The sequence below is a fragment of the Schistocerca cancellata genome, chromosome 1 (genome assembly GCF_023864275.1).
Source record: "Schistocerca cancellata isolate TAMUIC-IGC-003103 chromosome 1, iqSchCanc2.1, whole genome shotgun sequence".
In the NCBI taxonomy this organism is placed as follows: Eukaryota; Metazoa; Arthropoda; class Insecta; order Orthoptera; family Acrididae; genus Schistocerca; species Schistocerca cancellata.
Window position 1 is genome coordinate 475,717,261 of NC_064626.1, and position 17,069 is coordinate 475,734,329.

Here is a 17,069-nt window from a genome sequence, read left to right on the forward strand (position 1 = left end):
TGCAAGGAGTTTGTTTACACTGAGGCGACATGGCAGGGGATAGCAATATGCACATATACAGACAGCGGTGGTATCACGTACACAGGGTATCGAAGGACAGTGCATTTTGGAGTTGTCATTTGTAATCGGATAATTCATGTGAAAAGGTTTGTGACGGGATTATGGTCACATGAGGAAAATTAACAAACTTTGATTGCTAAATGGTCGTTGGAGCTAGACGCATGGGACATTCCATTTCAGAAACTGTTAGGGAATTCAGTATTCGAGATCCACAGTGTCAAGAGTGTGCTAAGAATACCATATTTCAAGTATTACCTCTCACCACAAACCACGCAGTGGCAAATGTCCTTCAGTTAACGACCAAGAGCAGCAGCGTTTATATAGAGTTGTCAGTGCTAACAGACAAGCAGCACTACATGAAATAACTGCAGAAATCAATGTGGGATGTATGACAAATGTATCCATTAGGATAGCGTGGTGAAATGTGGCATTAATTTGGCTATGGCAGCTGCTGACCGACACTAGTAGCTTTGCTAACAGCACAACATTGCCTGCAGTGCCTCTTCTGGACTCCTAGCCACATCATTTTGCCCCTAGATTACTGGAAATCAATAGCCTGGTCAGATCTGTCCCAGTTTAAATGGGTAAGAGCTCATGGTAGGGTTAAAATGTGGTGCAGACCCTATGAAGGCATGGACCAAAGTTGTCAACAAAGCACTGTGCAAGCTGTTGGTGGCTGTATAATGGTATGGGCTGTGTTTACACAGAATGGACTGATCCTCTGGTTTAACTGAACCGATCATTGACTGGAAATTGTTAATTTTTGGCTACTTGGAAATCGTTTGCAACCACTCATGACTTAACGTTCCCAAATAACGATTGAAATTTTCTGGGTGACAATGTGTCATGTCACTGGGCCACAGTTGTTTGTGATTGGTTTGAAGAACTTTCCGGACAATTAGAGAGAATAATTTGGCCACCAGATCACTCGATAAGATTCACATGAATATATGCAGGACATAATCGAGAAGTCAGTTCGTACCCAAAATCCTGCAGAAGCAACACTTTTGAATTCATGGATGGATATAGAGTAGTATGAAGTAGTATGGCTCAATATTTTTTGCTGGGGATGACAACTTGTTGAGTCCACGCCATGTTGAGTTTCTGCAGTTCGCTGGGCAAAGGAGGTCCAACATATTAGGAGGTAACTCTTGACTTTTGTCACCTCCGTGTATTTTGGTACAGTGGCCTATAACTATTTGCCTAACAAATAGTCACAACTATTGGGAGACAATTCTTAAAGAATTTTAATACCAGAACAACAGATTTTTCCCAGTCTAGCTAATTTTATGGATTCAACAATTGAAAAGTTTCTTTTTGTAGAGTAAGTAACAATTTTCATAGTAAACAGCTCTTTACTCATACTGCTTCAAGGTAAATACTTGTTTGCTATCTATCAGTGTAAACACTAAATACAGGGTGTTTATAAATGAATATCAGGGTTTGAATGCTTTATAATATTTATTAAATTAAACCTACAGTTATAAATATGTCAAATAAAAGAGCAACTCACAGTTGTGTTTGGCACCAGTGCACATGTGCAGCATGCAATGTTTCCCCGCAATCCGTTAGAGAGTGGCAGTAGCGAAGATGGCGATTAGTGAACAGAAAGCGTTTTGTGTTTTGCAGTTTGCAAAGACCGAATCTGTAGTTACTGTGCAATGTGCGTTCCGGCTGAAGTTCAGTTTTGATCCTCCAAGTGATGATAACATTTGTGGATGGTATCATCAGTTTGAAGATACTGGCTGCCTTTGTAAAAGGAAGAGCACAGGACAACCAAGAGTTAGTGAAGAGACTGTTGAGCAAGTGAGAGAGTCGTTCACTCGTAGTCCAAAGAAATCAGTCCGGAAGGCTAGTCGTGACTTAAAAGTTCCCGTGTCGACTATTTGGAAAGTTTTAAGAAAACGCGTACAACTACGTCCTTACCGTTTACAGTTATTACAGGCTCTAAAGCCGGCAGACCAAGGATTACGTGCCAACTTTGCAAACAAAATGTTGTTTCATGACAATGATGATTTTTCTGGGTCATGTTGTTTTCAGTGATGAATCGACCTTTCACCTTAGTGAACTTGTTAACACTCACAACATGAGCATCTGTGGCTCAGAAAATCCTCACGAGGTGGTACAAATACTGTGAGATTCCCCTAAAGTGACTGTTTTTTGTGCCCTATCCCGGCAGAAAGTTTATGGGCCTTTCTTTTTTGGTGAACCTACTGTAATTGACACTTCTTACCTTGTACACTATAGGAATGGCTCTTCCCTCAGTTGGAAGATGATGAGCCAGAGAACTTCATTTTCCAGGAAGATGGTGCGCCACCTCACTGGCATAGCGAAGTACGCGATTAGTTGAACTTCACTGTACCCAAGCGCTGAATAGGCCGCAAGGGGCCCAATGATAAGGGCTTGCTTTGCATGGCCTCCACGTTCACCTGACATAATGTCATGCGATTTTTTTTCCGTTGCGGCTTCATCAAGGATCATGTGTACATGCCTCCACGACCAGCAGACCTCCTTGAATTAAGAAACCGGATTGAAGCAGCTGTTGCTACAATAACTGAAGACACTTATCAACATTTGGGAAGAACTCTGCAATAGACTTGGTGTGTGCCGTGTGACAAATGGTGCTCACATTGAACATTTATAAGGTTCTTGGTAAAACTGTTTGAGTTGCTCTTTCATTTAACATATCATTTATAACTGTAAGTTTACTATAATAAATATTATAAAGCGCTAAAACCTGGAAACTCGTTTATAAACACCCTGTACACAGGGTGTAAACGGTATAAGGTGCCAAAATTATAGAAATGACACATCTCGCAATGCTTGACAAAAAAGTCTAGTAACATGTTTGCGTATTTCCCACGGTTGTCCCAGAAAAAAACAGTTCGTCTCAGGATAATGGTTTTGGAAAAGTAGATACTTGGCTGTGCACATACATAAGCAGTTGGTTCCTGTGATTGCCCGCTGCACGTATTGACATCGTGAGCGTAAAACATAAACACACAGGCAACTGCGGCCTGAGTGGCTGCCTCATTGTAATACACCGAGCGACGACAGTAGGCGAGTAACCTGCGCAGATGTTATTACAACTCTGTTAGCTGTTAGGATGGAAAGGAGATTTACTATAGCTGAACTATGAGATATGCATTTAATTTATGGCAAGGCAAAAGGTGTTGCGAGGGCAGCTGTACGAATTTATCGAGAACGCTTCCCACGATGACGTCTTCCTGCACGAAAGACATTTGCTGCTATGCACCAAAGGTTTGTGTCTTAATTCTCTACTTGTACGCAATTATTATGCATTTACATTTTAATAAAGTACAATAGTTATCTGGACCTTTGTAAATTTTCGTCCGTATGCGAAACATATCTTCTGTTCTGATATGCTTTCTGTTTTTTTTTTACATCATGACAGAATAAAACTGAAGAGTACGTATTGAATTTCCTTAGATTGAGAGATACTGGCTCTTTACTGCCCCGCGCGGAAGGCAGAGGCCCACAACGCGCTGATCGTACATTGGAGGCTGAGGAAAGAATTCTGGACTGCATCCAGGAGGATCCTTCTCGGAGTACTAGAAGCATTACCCGCTCACTTTGCAAGAGGAGCGTCTGCAGCCTTACCACATTCAATGTCTACAAGCATTGGAAGAACAAGATTTCCCTCCACGATGTGAATTATGAGTTGTTTGTGTTACACAGTGCGCAGCATGATTTTGTCAACAAAATACTCGTCACAGATGAAGTGTGTTTTACTCACGACGGAATAACTAATTTCCATAACATGCACATGTGGGGTGTACACAATCCTCGCCATGTAGTGGCAACACATTTTCAGCGACGATTTTCCGTAAATGTGTGGGTGGGTATGCTCGATAATTACATTACTGGGCCCTATGTTTTACCTGCACGTTTGACTGGTAACTATTACCGAACGTTTCTAGAGGAAACATTGTTGCCAATGTTGTTAGAAGACATGTCATAACATGTGGTTCGTCCACGATGGTGCTCCACCCCACATTGGTCACAGAGTATGCAGATTTTTGGATAGTCGATTTCCAGGACGATGGATCGGGCGTTTGGGTCCACGTCGATGGCCAGCACGCAGCTCTGATTTAAATCCGCTGGATTTTTATTTTTGGGGCCATATGAAGGAACTTGTTTATGCTGAGCCAGTAAATAATGTGGACGAATTGACGCAGAAGATTTTAGATGCTGCCAATACCATAAAGGCCAATGTGTGTGTGTGTGTGTGTGTGTGTGTGTGTGTGTGAGTGAGTGAGTGAGTGAGAGAGAGAGAACGAGTGTGATGAAACTGGATTCGCCATAATCAAGCATGTGTAGAAGCGAATGGTGGTCATTTCGAACATTTATTGTAGTATTGGTGTAAGAGGAAATGAAGTAATGGGTTTTCTTTTTGTTACGATGTAGTTGTACAGAAGGAAGATACTGTGAATTTAGTATTCATTATGGCATTGCTGCAAAAAGGTGAAACAGTTGATTGTAATTAATGCACAACTATCTACTTGGTGATTGATTGAATTTGTACTAATGGAAATACATTGTGTTTGATATTAGCTTGTCATTACTACTACGACCTTTGTTATCGACTTTTTGAGAAACAGACTGGTTGTATTCAATTCACGTAAAGTGAATTACACGTTCTTGACAACCCAAAAACCATTTACATTCCTTTTTTCGGTACTACCTGATTATCACACCACATTGTTGTACACGTCTAATGATTTCAATCCTCTGGTCGGCTCGTTGCCTTTCTCTGGCCGCCCCGTCATTGTAGGCAATAAGCTCAGTACGCTGTGTACTGTCGGTTGACTGCAAAAAGAGAAATGCGTATACTATCTACCCGATGAACATTAGGTTTTAATAATACAAAAATAAAGTACATGATACAAGAAAATGTCATTAGACTTCTTTGTCAAGCACACAAAGATGTACCATCTGCATAATTTTGGCACCTTATACCGTTACACCCTGTATAATAGTGGACAAACATAAGATGTTTTTCTTATAGCATCATGTTAATTTGAAGCAAATAAATTTAATACAGCAATGACAATTATTTGAAGTTTGTTAATTTATACCATCAGATTTTCCATGTCCGTGAAAGTTCTCTTTGCTGATGGGTCTGAACAATGAATGAATATCAATGAGAGAAGGGTGTCAGTTTTTCTAATACTGAACTTGAAAAATATTGTGCTTGACTATAAAAAAAAGTAGTCAACTAAGTAATAACCTTCACTTATTAATTCTTAGTGCATGAAAAAGTTTACATAAAAGAAATTATTTCTACAAAAGAGCAGTAATATGGAGACAATGTGGTCATTATTCTTATCTGCTTTAAATTTTTAATATGCAGTTTGAGTCTTGAAAGGCACATAAGTTTGCCAGCTTTCGGTCGAAAAGAAGTTGTCAGGATAGTAAAGTTTTCTGTTCTTTCAATGCAACTTTTAACAACTCAGCAGCTCTACTATTTGATTCTTTGTTACCTTTACTCCTTAAATCGTTTACTTTGCACCAGGACTTTCCATTACTTTATTATCATGAGTTTTTTATCTACTGTATCATACAGATTTTTATTTTTATTTTTATTTTTTTTAGTATTGTATGATGTCCCTGAAATTACGCTGTAATATATAGTGCCAGGAAGGTTTTATAATATTAGGACTTTTAGGTTCAAATTCTTCTAAATGGAAGATAATTGTCAAAGAATTTAACCCTGAACATGGTTTTTCCAGTTTAACCTGCTTTGTTAATGAAAAACTAGGAATTTGAAGAATATTTACTTTATTAATAGTTATGTACAATAATTAATTCTTCTCCATTCTTTTATCAAGTGAGAGCTGACAAAAAATCATTCCTGAAAAGGTTTTAATCTGTTTAAAAAGTGGACTATGTTAGTGGCTTCCATAGCATCTACCAGACTGCTTGAAACATCAGCAAACAACACTCCAGCATAAGATTTATCACCAAGTGAGATATCTCACTCAAAAGTTGTTCAGTTGGAAAATGACACTGCCATAATTGAGAAAGAACATGGAATGAAATATGAACGATTTGCAAGCATGGTATTAGATGAGCAGATGGTGTAAAAAAAAAGTCACTTAAATGACATACATACATCAAACATTGTAAAAATGAAATTCCTTTGTTTTAGGCTTTCAGATAATTCATGACATCCATGTTTTACATTCTTTGGACTGAAGACAGGTGGGAGGTACACTTTGAAGTTTCACATTCAAAATTGTATGAAGATAGCAAAGTGCTCATGTTTTCTCCATTAGGTACTTTCAGCTGTGACAGTGCAAAACAAAATAGTTTGTTGTATTCTGTGATATTATATTCTGAGCTAATTATGAGAATTCCCACAGAGTGTGCAGAATAGATTAACCTGAAAAAGTTAGACTGGCCATGGGAGTGTGTGTTCGAGTGTCTGTCTGGTTGTGTGTGTGAATGCGTGTACTGTTGTTAGAAAAAGAGCCAGGGCTCAAAAGCTAGTGTGAGTGCTGTTTTCTGTTGCATGTTTCCGTGCTCCATGCATTAATGTGCTATATGTGAATGGTTGGCTTTCCCCGTTTTATGTATTGCTCCACCTGAAGGATTTGTGTTCTCAGTTTCAAAGCTCGTTTAGGTCATTGTTTGGCATTTTGGAATTCAAACACTGCCTTCCAGTACATACACTGCTTCATGAAATATGATTGAACAGATTGACTATTGAATTCATCGTGATGGATGTGTCACTGCCAGACTAGCAGGCACACAGCGTCAGGCTTTGCTGTGGCCTCTTTGCAGTCAGTGAGAAATTGTCTTAATTACTTCGGCTATCCATGCATGCCTCCGGAACTGACCGAAACTTCCATATGTCATGTTGCCCATATCCCCTATGCTCCCACTTTGCTTTGTCTACACAAGGAGAGACAAAATTTTACTACTGTCATTTTAGACTGTCGAGGTATATATGCCAATGATTGACACAATGTCTGTGTTTTAAAGCCTTCAGGTTTCGTTTCATTTTTTTTTTTTTTTTTTTTTTTTTTTTTTTTTTTTTTTTTTTTTTTTTTTTTTTAGTTGCTAAAGAAAGGGCTTTGAGCTTGGATCTCCATTTGAAACACTCAAACTTGAGGCATTGGTAGTCCGTTAAATTTTGTGTAAATTAGATTAGTGTTAGAAAATTTGCATTTTTAGATATGTAATCCTGTGTTTTTTTAGAATTTTAATATAGTTTTTTGTTTGTACAAGAGTTCATGTCTGTATTTGGCAATGATTTCATGGTAATACGGTATTTATAAGTGTATACTATCAAAATACAGTGTGACTTAACATCCTGGTGCATGTTCATATACTTAACAAATCTTATTGGTCATATTTTCTCCTTTTGTGTGTATAGTTTTGAACTATAAATGCCGTGATTGATTTCATGAACAAGTAACTTTGACCCAGATGATCCCATGGAAATGTCATGTTAGTAAAATCTGTAAATATTATTATACAATATTATATTAACTGTTATCTCAATAAAGCAATCAGGAATTAACAGCATTTCAGGCATAAAAATTCTTCAGTGTATTGATAAATTTAACTACTTTTTTCTAAGCAATTCATATTGTTTGCTGTTCTATGAAGTGATGTCTAGCAAATATATGTGAAATAAATAATGATAACACGTGATCTTCTTATTTTATATGTAAATGTAACTATTAAGGTCCACTAGTAATTTACCCCTTTTCTATACTTAAACGTATGTATCCTGGCAGTTTTCTTCATATGATAAACCATATAAACATGCACAATTGAGTATATGTTAGTGGTGTTGTTGCTTGTACATTTATATTATAAAGTAACTTATTTAAAAGTAATGACCTTTGAATGAGTAGACCTTTGAATGAGTAAAAAGTGCAAATAAAAGTGAGTGCATAATATGTAATGACTTGAATGTCCTCTTACTTGAGATAATGACCTAACATTGTGTACACATTTGTGGGCGTTCATAGTCGGAGACATGTTACTTTCTTGTATGAAGACATGCATTTACACACATCCAACTCTGGCTATAAGTCCAAATATATTCCTGTAATCCAAGCTACTGGGAGGTAATTGTACAGAAAAGAACTGAGAACTTCCATAGTTTGTCATCTTGGAGCTCCAAGGCACCCACAGATTCCTGAGCATCAGGTGGATGTTCAGGCCTATCATGGAGGGATCTTTGGGATTCTTCGCATCTTTGTAAGTAGCCTCATGTTTGACATGATGATAGTGTGCAACGGTGCCCAAAGTTATTGATCTACTGCATTAATATGACAATATATATGATGTATATTTGTTCCTGGAAAGTACGGACACTTCAGTTTTTAATGCAGTCAAGGAGTGTGTTTTCAGTTAATGGTGAAGACTGTGTCGTATATGTTAACTAGGAAAAAGAGAGTCAGGGGAATGGAATATGTGCTGACTGAAAAAAACTTAAACGAGGAATCCTTAACGGAAATAGGCAGGTATCTAACTGCTCTATCTTTGTGTTCATGGTTTCAGGCCTGTTTGAGTACAGGTAGTTCAACAAGTTATTTTCCTCCTCTAGTTTTTTGTTCTTGTCGGTATAGTAAGGACTGCAACTTATTCCAGTGCCCTGTATGGTTCATCATTTTAAATACCATGTGGTACAAAACATTCTGTATGTTCCTACCAGTTTTAGGAGATAGCAAAGTTTCCTTTCGTGTAGTCTGCCCATCTCTGTCTTTTAACTGGAAGAGGTGTCTAAAAAATGTAGAAATATTTTGGGTGAAATTATTCTGATTAGGCTATATTTAATTTAAAAGCTGTAATGATGGAGATAGAACATTGTTTCAGAATGTGCTCTGTGAGGATGAGAGAAAAGGCCATTTGAAAAACTATGTATTTCTGTAAACAGAATTATTTAAACTTGTTGTCTTGTGCCATGAAATCTGGAAATGCTTCATAACAATATATTTCATGTAGAAATTGGAGTACTCTTGAAATTCATACAGTTTGATGAATATACCTTGATATAAGGACAGTTGTGCTATTTTTTCATGAGGACGTGTAGCACGTACGGAAATCTAAAAATAAGGAAATCATGTTGTAGTAGGCTGTAGGGAAAAGCAGGATGAGCAGTTAAAATTTTAGTTTAAATTAATCACATTTTGAATATCTTCAACTGTAAAACATCATCACTAATGCCGTGACCATATGTGTGCCTTAAAATTTCACAATTTCTATTATTTTTTGTCCAAGTTACTAAAATTCAAATTTTGTAAACCCCTTTGTGGCTCACCCTGTATGTTACTGCTTTAAAACAAGATATTTCCTAGAATAAATCGGCAAGCTTCAGAGTCATATATTTGCTTGCTCATCCTTATGAACATAAATTGTAGTACTTCTCTTCTTTGTATAACAGAATATAATTATGGGAGATGAATCTGCCGACGCTAGTAAGTGGTGTGGGTGACGTGAATTAAATCTTCTAGTACCATTGTTATTTGGGACTGTCGTTACTGCAGAGGCTATAGTCTTTCTGATAGTGATGTTAAAAGGACAGTACGCTTTTGGTATTCATCTGTTCACTTCACTAAGGACATAGCAATACTTGCTGTTGTGCTTTGTGTTATTGAAGGTAGTGATATGATGATGCCTATATCTCCTCATACTATGAACTGTAAATTGCTTCTGTGGCCTGGACCAAAGAATTATTGGTCTTTCTCATTCAGAGGTTTGAAGACAATAAAATTAAAGTATTCTATTAATTTTTTTTCTTGTGGCTTAAATGAGTTCTGGGATAGAAGTAAATAGTAAAACACACACATCTACAAATTGCGCATGTCATAAAATTAGTTTGATCTATGCAACATTTAACTGTTTGCCTTCCTTGTCGGCTCCTTATGTGCAGTACTGAGTGTCGTGTATTAAATTTATAGAAGCAACTTTTTATTATATGAGCCTTGACTTACGTGGAAATCTCATTTCCTACCAGAACAATGTTATTCTTTGACTCAATCTTCACTGATTACAAGAGCCTGTTGAATGATAATAAACTCAGTGTGTAGAAATAGTGTAAATGATTTTAAAAAACCACTGATTTGTTTCAAACTATACAGTTAAAACTCATGCCTTTTGTGCTCTATGAAGGGGTAATGTTATTTGGTAAACTTTCTGCTGTTTGCTGATTTTTGCAATATAAGGGTTGTGAAATACATAATTTGAGACATTATCATCTTACTTTAAAATTACCAAGCAGAAATAGATAATTAAAAAAATACATTCTTTTGCAGGTGCACAAAAACTGTGATTATGTCAGCTTCTCCGAAGAAGACAAAGCCTGCAAGGAAGCTACCTGCAAAGAGAAAAGCAGCTAATGGCTATAAACTACCAGAACCAATTCCCCTGGGAACAGTTCTCACAGATATGAATAAGAGGAGCTGGAAAATAGGGCCTTCTATAGGGATTGGTGGCTTTGGAGAAATTTATTCTGGTAAACCTGTTTTCATGATTGTGCTGTGTTATGGTGTAATATAAAAGAAAGAGCAAATGACTTTTTTTTAATTCCTCAATTTGAAGACTGCCTACTTATTTCATGTTGAGCACCATGTAGAAGAAAATTATTTGCTCTCATTGGTTAACAAAATAACTTTTTTTTTCACCCCTAATAATCTCTATTGACTGCAATACGTTTTTGAGAAAGTTTATAAAACTGTTGTAAATGCTCAGTGAAGGTATCTTGTGGAATTAGAGCTTTGAAATGTTATGTGGGCAGCAGTGTACTACAGTGTACTGGATCCCCTGATGATGGCAAGAAAAGATGCATCTCATTCACGTAGCTCAGTGAAGTCTCCAGCAGTTTCCATCTATATTGTCTTCTTTGCTTCTCTCATTTTGTGTATCAGGAAGGTTTTTGGAGTTTAACAAAGCTTGATGTTTACGTATCAGTTACCTGCATTAGGAAATGAGTTTTCAGAACAAAGCAGATAAATTAACTTCAGTTGGTTCGTGCCAAATTGGGCAATGGTTATTTAGATCTCTCTTAGATCAGATGTATATGCATGCATTAACCATGATTGCCATTTGTTTCTGCTAAATTCGCCAAAAATTTTTGGTGCAGTTCATATTTTCATTGCTTCACGTAAAGAAGACTAGACTGTCTGATTGAAGTTGGAAAGGAGAACCTCTGCTCTTTCCTTACAAGCAATTAGATAGGAACTTGACAAATTGTTAAGGAGATAGTGAGAAAGAGATGGAAACTGGTAGTTGATGTAGGCCTTAGTAGGAGAATACATTTGCACAAATTTAGTTGAAACATTAAAAACCTAAATAACCAGCTGCAGAATTTACTGGACAGAAGCCTCCAATAGTAGCAGAAACCATAAAAATATGCAAGACTTTCTCTATTGTTAGGTAACATATGGTAGTTAAAATGTTATGAATTATGTGGTGGTGGCGGCAGCAGGCATGGGATAAGTGTAAACCTTCAGTTGTTCCATACATTAAGCATCAATACCAAACTGTTAGGTGCAAGCGTGGGGGGCCTCAACCAGCTGACAGATTTATGGTACAAACATTTTCTTCAGGCAGTTGTCAATAAGCAAAAATGTTTCACAGAATTCACAACACAAAGCTGTATTTGATTCTTTTATTTTACTACCATTTTCGGTTACAAACTATTATCTTGTACCTGTGTCATTGTAATTGGAGCATGAGTTATAAACATAACTACAATCACAAAAATAAAATGCAAATGGCAAGAGCATTACACTGTGGGACTCATAAAACTGAAACAAAAACACCTCAAATATTATAAAAATTGAAACATAGCAATGCAGCTAAGGGCAAATTCATTGACAAAAATATGTCAATCGGGTTCAGGTTGAAAAATAACATTACAGGGTATTAGAAACTGACTAGAGGAGCTGCATACCTATAGGTGATATATAAACAGATCAACTACATGTCAGTGGTAGGAAGCTACACAGAATACGAATAGCAATTAGTACAATGCAGATATTGGTACCAGCAGGATATTTCATCCGGACTAACAGTACAAAACAGTTCCACCAGACTGATGAAAAAGTCAAAATAAGTAAAAATGGGAAGTTACAGAGTAGGTTTTTTCTTTCTTAAGCTATGTTTATAAATTGTACAACAATTTCATTTTATAAACCATCAATGTTTTTACGAAAAGTGATTCATTTGAATTCAAGAAGAAAAATAGTGATTACTGTTGTCAACTTAGCAGAGTCCATCATCACAAATCATTTGATCGTGAATACAAGTGATGTGGAACAAAAATAAAAATATTGGTAAAGTGCATACACCTTAGTGGTCACACCAATTGAGTACAGAAGTAAAATACAAGGTACAGCACATGTGAAGATAACAGAGGATAAAGATATCAACCATAAAGCAGAGGAGACAAAAAAAAATTAAATATACATTTCCGTTACATTCATTTAGGGTGTATATGGAAATGCAAGGCTTAAAGTAACAGGAAGTTAAAGGAAGACATGTTCACCAGAATATGTGTAGATATTTGTAAGATTGGTCAAGTGACAGGGTTCTCCAGAGGAGAACATTTAAATCACATTTAAAACAATGAACTGGCTAACATTCTCTACCATTTAATTAAGTAAATGCCAAAAGTCCTTTAAGGAGAGTGATAAATCTTAAAAGTGAAGAACAATATTAGGTAGTGTTATCAACTTCAGAGTCTGTTAGAGCAGATCATTTGGTCATAACTTATGAAGAATATGGAACAAAAATAAAGCTATTTAAAACATAAGAATATGCTGGAAAAGTGTATGTATCGTAGAGGACATATTGGCTAAGTATCAGTATATTACAGTAGATATGATGAGGCTATAGACGTTTATGGAATAAAATGAATGGAGAACATTATCCTAGGGTACAATAGACGTCAATCGGGCTAAAATAACCCATTGTCAGGTAACGTACGTAACTGTCAGTACATATCAAAGACACAGCCATAGGAAATTCATGCACATATGTCATTACAGCTGAAAACAAGCTGGAAAGTTACCTTGGCATATCTCATGTTTCTATTTATGCTTACCAAAATCCTTAAAATATTGAAGTTTGTCCTCCTCCTTTTTTTTTTTTTTTTTTTTTTTTTTTTTTTTTTTTTTTTTTTTTTTTTTTTTTTTTTTTTTTTTAGGTCCTGGAAATTTATAGTTTCATTGTCTTCTACATCAACAGTAAATTGTATGTGTGGGTGTACTCTGTAGATACAATTATTTATTACAAAAGGTATGTTGACAACACCATTATTCTTTTTCATGGAGACTATTTTGACATACATCAGTTATATCAGTTATTTAACTGTGGAATTGTGTGAGGACTTAACCCTTTGAGTCCCAAAAATATGAAAAAATATAACCTTTACATCATTGGCAAAAAGTAATCAATCAATTGTTTGGAGGAGGTAGTTTCACTTCCTGACAACAGGGCCATAATGCTTACAGCCACCTGTCATTTTGTGGGTGGTATTTGAAAGCAAATTCACTATTTTCCTAGACTCAATCCCACGAGCAACAGCATTGGTAGTTTCATGCCAGAGGCACTGGTACTTCAAAAAAGAAATTAATAAAATGGTGGTTTCAGGCAGAAACCCTTGGTCCTTAGAGGGTTAAGAAGTTGAACTGGATAACAGTGGAAGGGGTAGGAACTGGGCTTTTGATATAGTTCTCTGTTAAGAGATTACTGCTCACTTGCTCCGATAATGGAAAATTCTCCATGGTACATTCTGTATTGGAAGTAATTAACAGCATGTTGTCTCTGACTTCTGTAACATTGTACTGTGAGCTAACAAACTTGTTGTTTCACAAAACAAATATGTAATTTCCCTAATCTTCATCTGAAGATAAAACCTCAGGCCTCTAAATGCACTCTTATAGTTTTTGCTTGCACTTGTGTACATGTCAACAAAATAAGTTCCTAAATTTGGCATGTAGTAGGATCTAGAATTTAGTGACTCTAATACTGTAATGCAGTGTGGATGAATATTCAGTTGAAATCTCTGGGTTGTTTTCAGTCTAATACTGTAATACAGTGGGGATGAAATATTTAATTGAAGCCTTTGGCGTGTTATCAATCTAATTTGTTATTTTTAAGTTGTAAAATTTCTGTGTAATACATTTAATGTTTGTCACTTGATAGTTAGTAAATATCAATCACTAGTCAAAAGCTTAAGCTTTGTTTACTCACAATACAATATTCAAACATTATTGTTTTTCGGCTGGTAACTAATGAATTTTGAAAGCGGTACTTGCATGTTTTCTTTATGAAAACTGTCGAAAAATTGTAGATTGTGTATGTTCTTCTGAAGCCTCTGACAATGATGAACATAATAGGAGCAAGTATACACCATTCTGTTGTGGTATAGGTGTAATTTTCTGTTTTTGATTAACAAGAAATGCAGATGATATATTACAGGTTCTAAAGTGTGACAAATATAGTGGTCTTTTCTTTTGCAGCACGGGATGAATCCTCAAATAGTTCGGAGTACTCTTTTGTAGTTAAGATAGTAAGTATTAATGAATTGCTTTTTATTTACTTGTGTGCGTGTGTGTGTGTGTGTGTGAGAGAGAGAGAGAGAGAGAGAGAGAGAGAGAGAGAGAGAGAGAGAGAGAGAGAGAGAGAAGGCTCTAAAAATATGTGGGAACATTTGAGTAGAAATGTTACAATGTAAGTCTACCGTGCCACATAATTGAAGAAATAACTCTGTGACATAAAACAATTTTTAACTAACTAAGACTAATGGATTGTAACTTACTTTTTAAGAAGTGACTGATTTATTAATGAAATATGTGTTTAATTTCCTGATAAATCAGAGTTGTGAGTTGAAATGAAACTCAAATTCCAGCTCTTGCCTTTTTAGAGTAATGCATGTACCTTCTGAGCTACTCGAGCATGACTCACAACATTATTAAGTGTTTTAACGTGCCAAAATCTCTTGGCTGCTTTTCAAGGCTCTCACAGGGTCTCCAGTTTCTTATTTTTATTTATTTATTTTACGTGATGAAGAATGGCCTAACTATAGTAGGAGTAATAAGAGATTCTAACAGTCTGAAGCTTTGTGACAGTCTGTGAATCAAGTATAGACAGTTCAGTCAGTCAGAGCATTGTCAGTGAAAGGAAGGAGTCCATTTTGAATGCCTGATTCTCCCCAAATTTGAATTCAAGAGGAAATTTCACAACAGAGGGCATTGTGCAGTAAAGTGAAGCTTGAATACTGGAACTGTGTATTGCACACTTAAACTTGTCTCATGTACCATGTATTTTCAAGCTTAATAAGAAGAAACGACTCAAGTTTGATTGTTCATTTCTGTGGCTGTAACTGTTTGGTAACCATTAGTTTGTGTTATCTTTGTTGTTGTTTAATTTTGGAGCCCCTATTATATATAAAGTTTATACCTTAGTTGGCACATCATTCGTGCCTTTTATTTAATAAGTATTGATAAATTTTTCTCTTATTTTGATTTACGTCCAGCATAGTTTTGAGTTGAAAATGAAGCAAATTTATATGGTATGTACTGTATCTGATTTGCGAGGTGTCTCTTGACCTTTAGTACAAAATGGCTATTTTTGTTTATATTGGGACACATTCCTTTGTAGAAGCTTCATGTGTTCAATTGGCTCCTTGCTATATTGCAAGTATTTATTGTTGAACTCCAGAAGCTGGCCAGAGTGGCCGTGCGGTTCTAGGCGCTACAGTCTGGAACTGAGCGACCGCTACGGTCGCAGGTTCGAATCCTGTCTCGGGCATGGATGTGTGTGATGTCCTTAGGTTAGTTAGGTTTAAGTAGTTCTAAGTTCTAGGGGACTGATGACCTCAGATGTTGAGTCCCATAGTGCTCAGAGCCATTTGAACCTTTTTTTTTTTTAAAGTTTCCAGACTATAAAGAAAGCGAAGGTTAAGGTTAAATAACACAAATCATCGCCTTTTTTACATACACTGTGTATTCTATGTGTGACAATGTTTTTGGACTAGTTCTATGATGATATTGGTTGAGAAAAGGTCATCTGATCTTCAAAGTAATTGTCAAAAATTTGTAGTGGCATTTTTAATTTAAAAAAACCTTGTTTGCAAATGATAAATATAAACGAAATTATGGGACGTTGCAAGAGGAATGGTTAGTATTCAGTGATATGACAGAAATGGTCATTCAAAGCAAAAATGTTTGATAGGGGCTCTAATATGCATACTTAAAGAGCTATGAGCAGTGTTCATCTTCATGAAACATATCTCTGTATTGAACGAATGCTCATATATATTGAGGTATGCGTTTTAGAGCCCATATTTACTAGATTTTTTGCTTAGAATAATCGTTACTGTCGTATCTCTGAATACTGACCATTCCGTCCAGTCCCCGTGTGGGCCCAGGGGTTCTAATAGGCCTGAGGTATCCGTGCCTGTTTTAAAAGGCGACTAAAAGGAGTCTCATACGTATTGGCCCTATAAGTTCAGGTCCCATTCTATGGTTGGACCTGCCACTTTCAAAATTCTACAGAATTGCGGACCATATGGGGAAGGACGCCTTATGTGGTGCACGAGTTATCCATAGTGCCCTTAGATTCCGTCTCCGGAACCTCTTGTCATGTCTTTGCATCTCCACCTGTGATTCAACTATTTCGGCGAGGACACATACCGGGGTATATCATCTTCTTCCATTGTCTCCTGTCCTCTTTCACCCCCATGACAGTACTGAATTTCTCTGCACCCAATATCCAGCATGGTAGCCAGTCTGTTGTGTGGTGGGGCCGTCAAGTACCCATTTGGTGGTAGCCTCCTGACAACACAGGGATCGCACAGCTGATGCCTGAGCTGTAAACTCCCCATGTGTGCCAAGGAGTAAATGCCTGTCTTCCTGGGGCATCAGGACTCATGGCAACAGCCATCATGCCAGTTGGCCTTTGCTGTGGCTGAGTGGCACTCGTGGGGAGAGCTCCTGATCAGAGTGGGTGGCATCAGGGCG

At 36.8% G+C, this 17,069-nt stretch overlaps 1 protein-coding gene across 1 annotated transcript in view; it reads left to right on the top strand.

The window, feature by feature from the left end:
• The window catches only part of LOC126177238 (nucleosomal histone kinase 1), a 236,911-nt gene that overhangs the window by 59,307 nt on the left and 160,535 nt on the right, over positions 1 to 17,069 (top strand). The window contains exons 2-3 of the mRNA XM_049924440.1: positions 10,356 to 10,555; positions 14,568 to 14,617. Of these exons, the coding sequence (XP_049780397.1) occupies positions 10,375 to 10,555; positions 14,568 to 14,617 (231 nt within the window). The 5' untranslated portion in view covers positions 10,356 to 10,374. The remainder of the gene's footprint in view (positions 1 to 10,355; positions 10,556 to 14,567; positions 14,618 to 17,069) is intronic.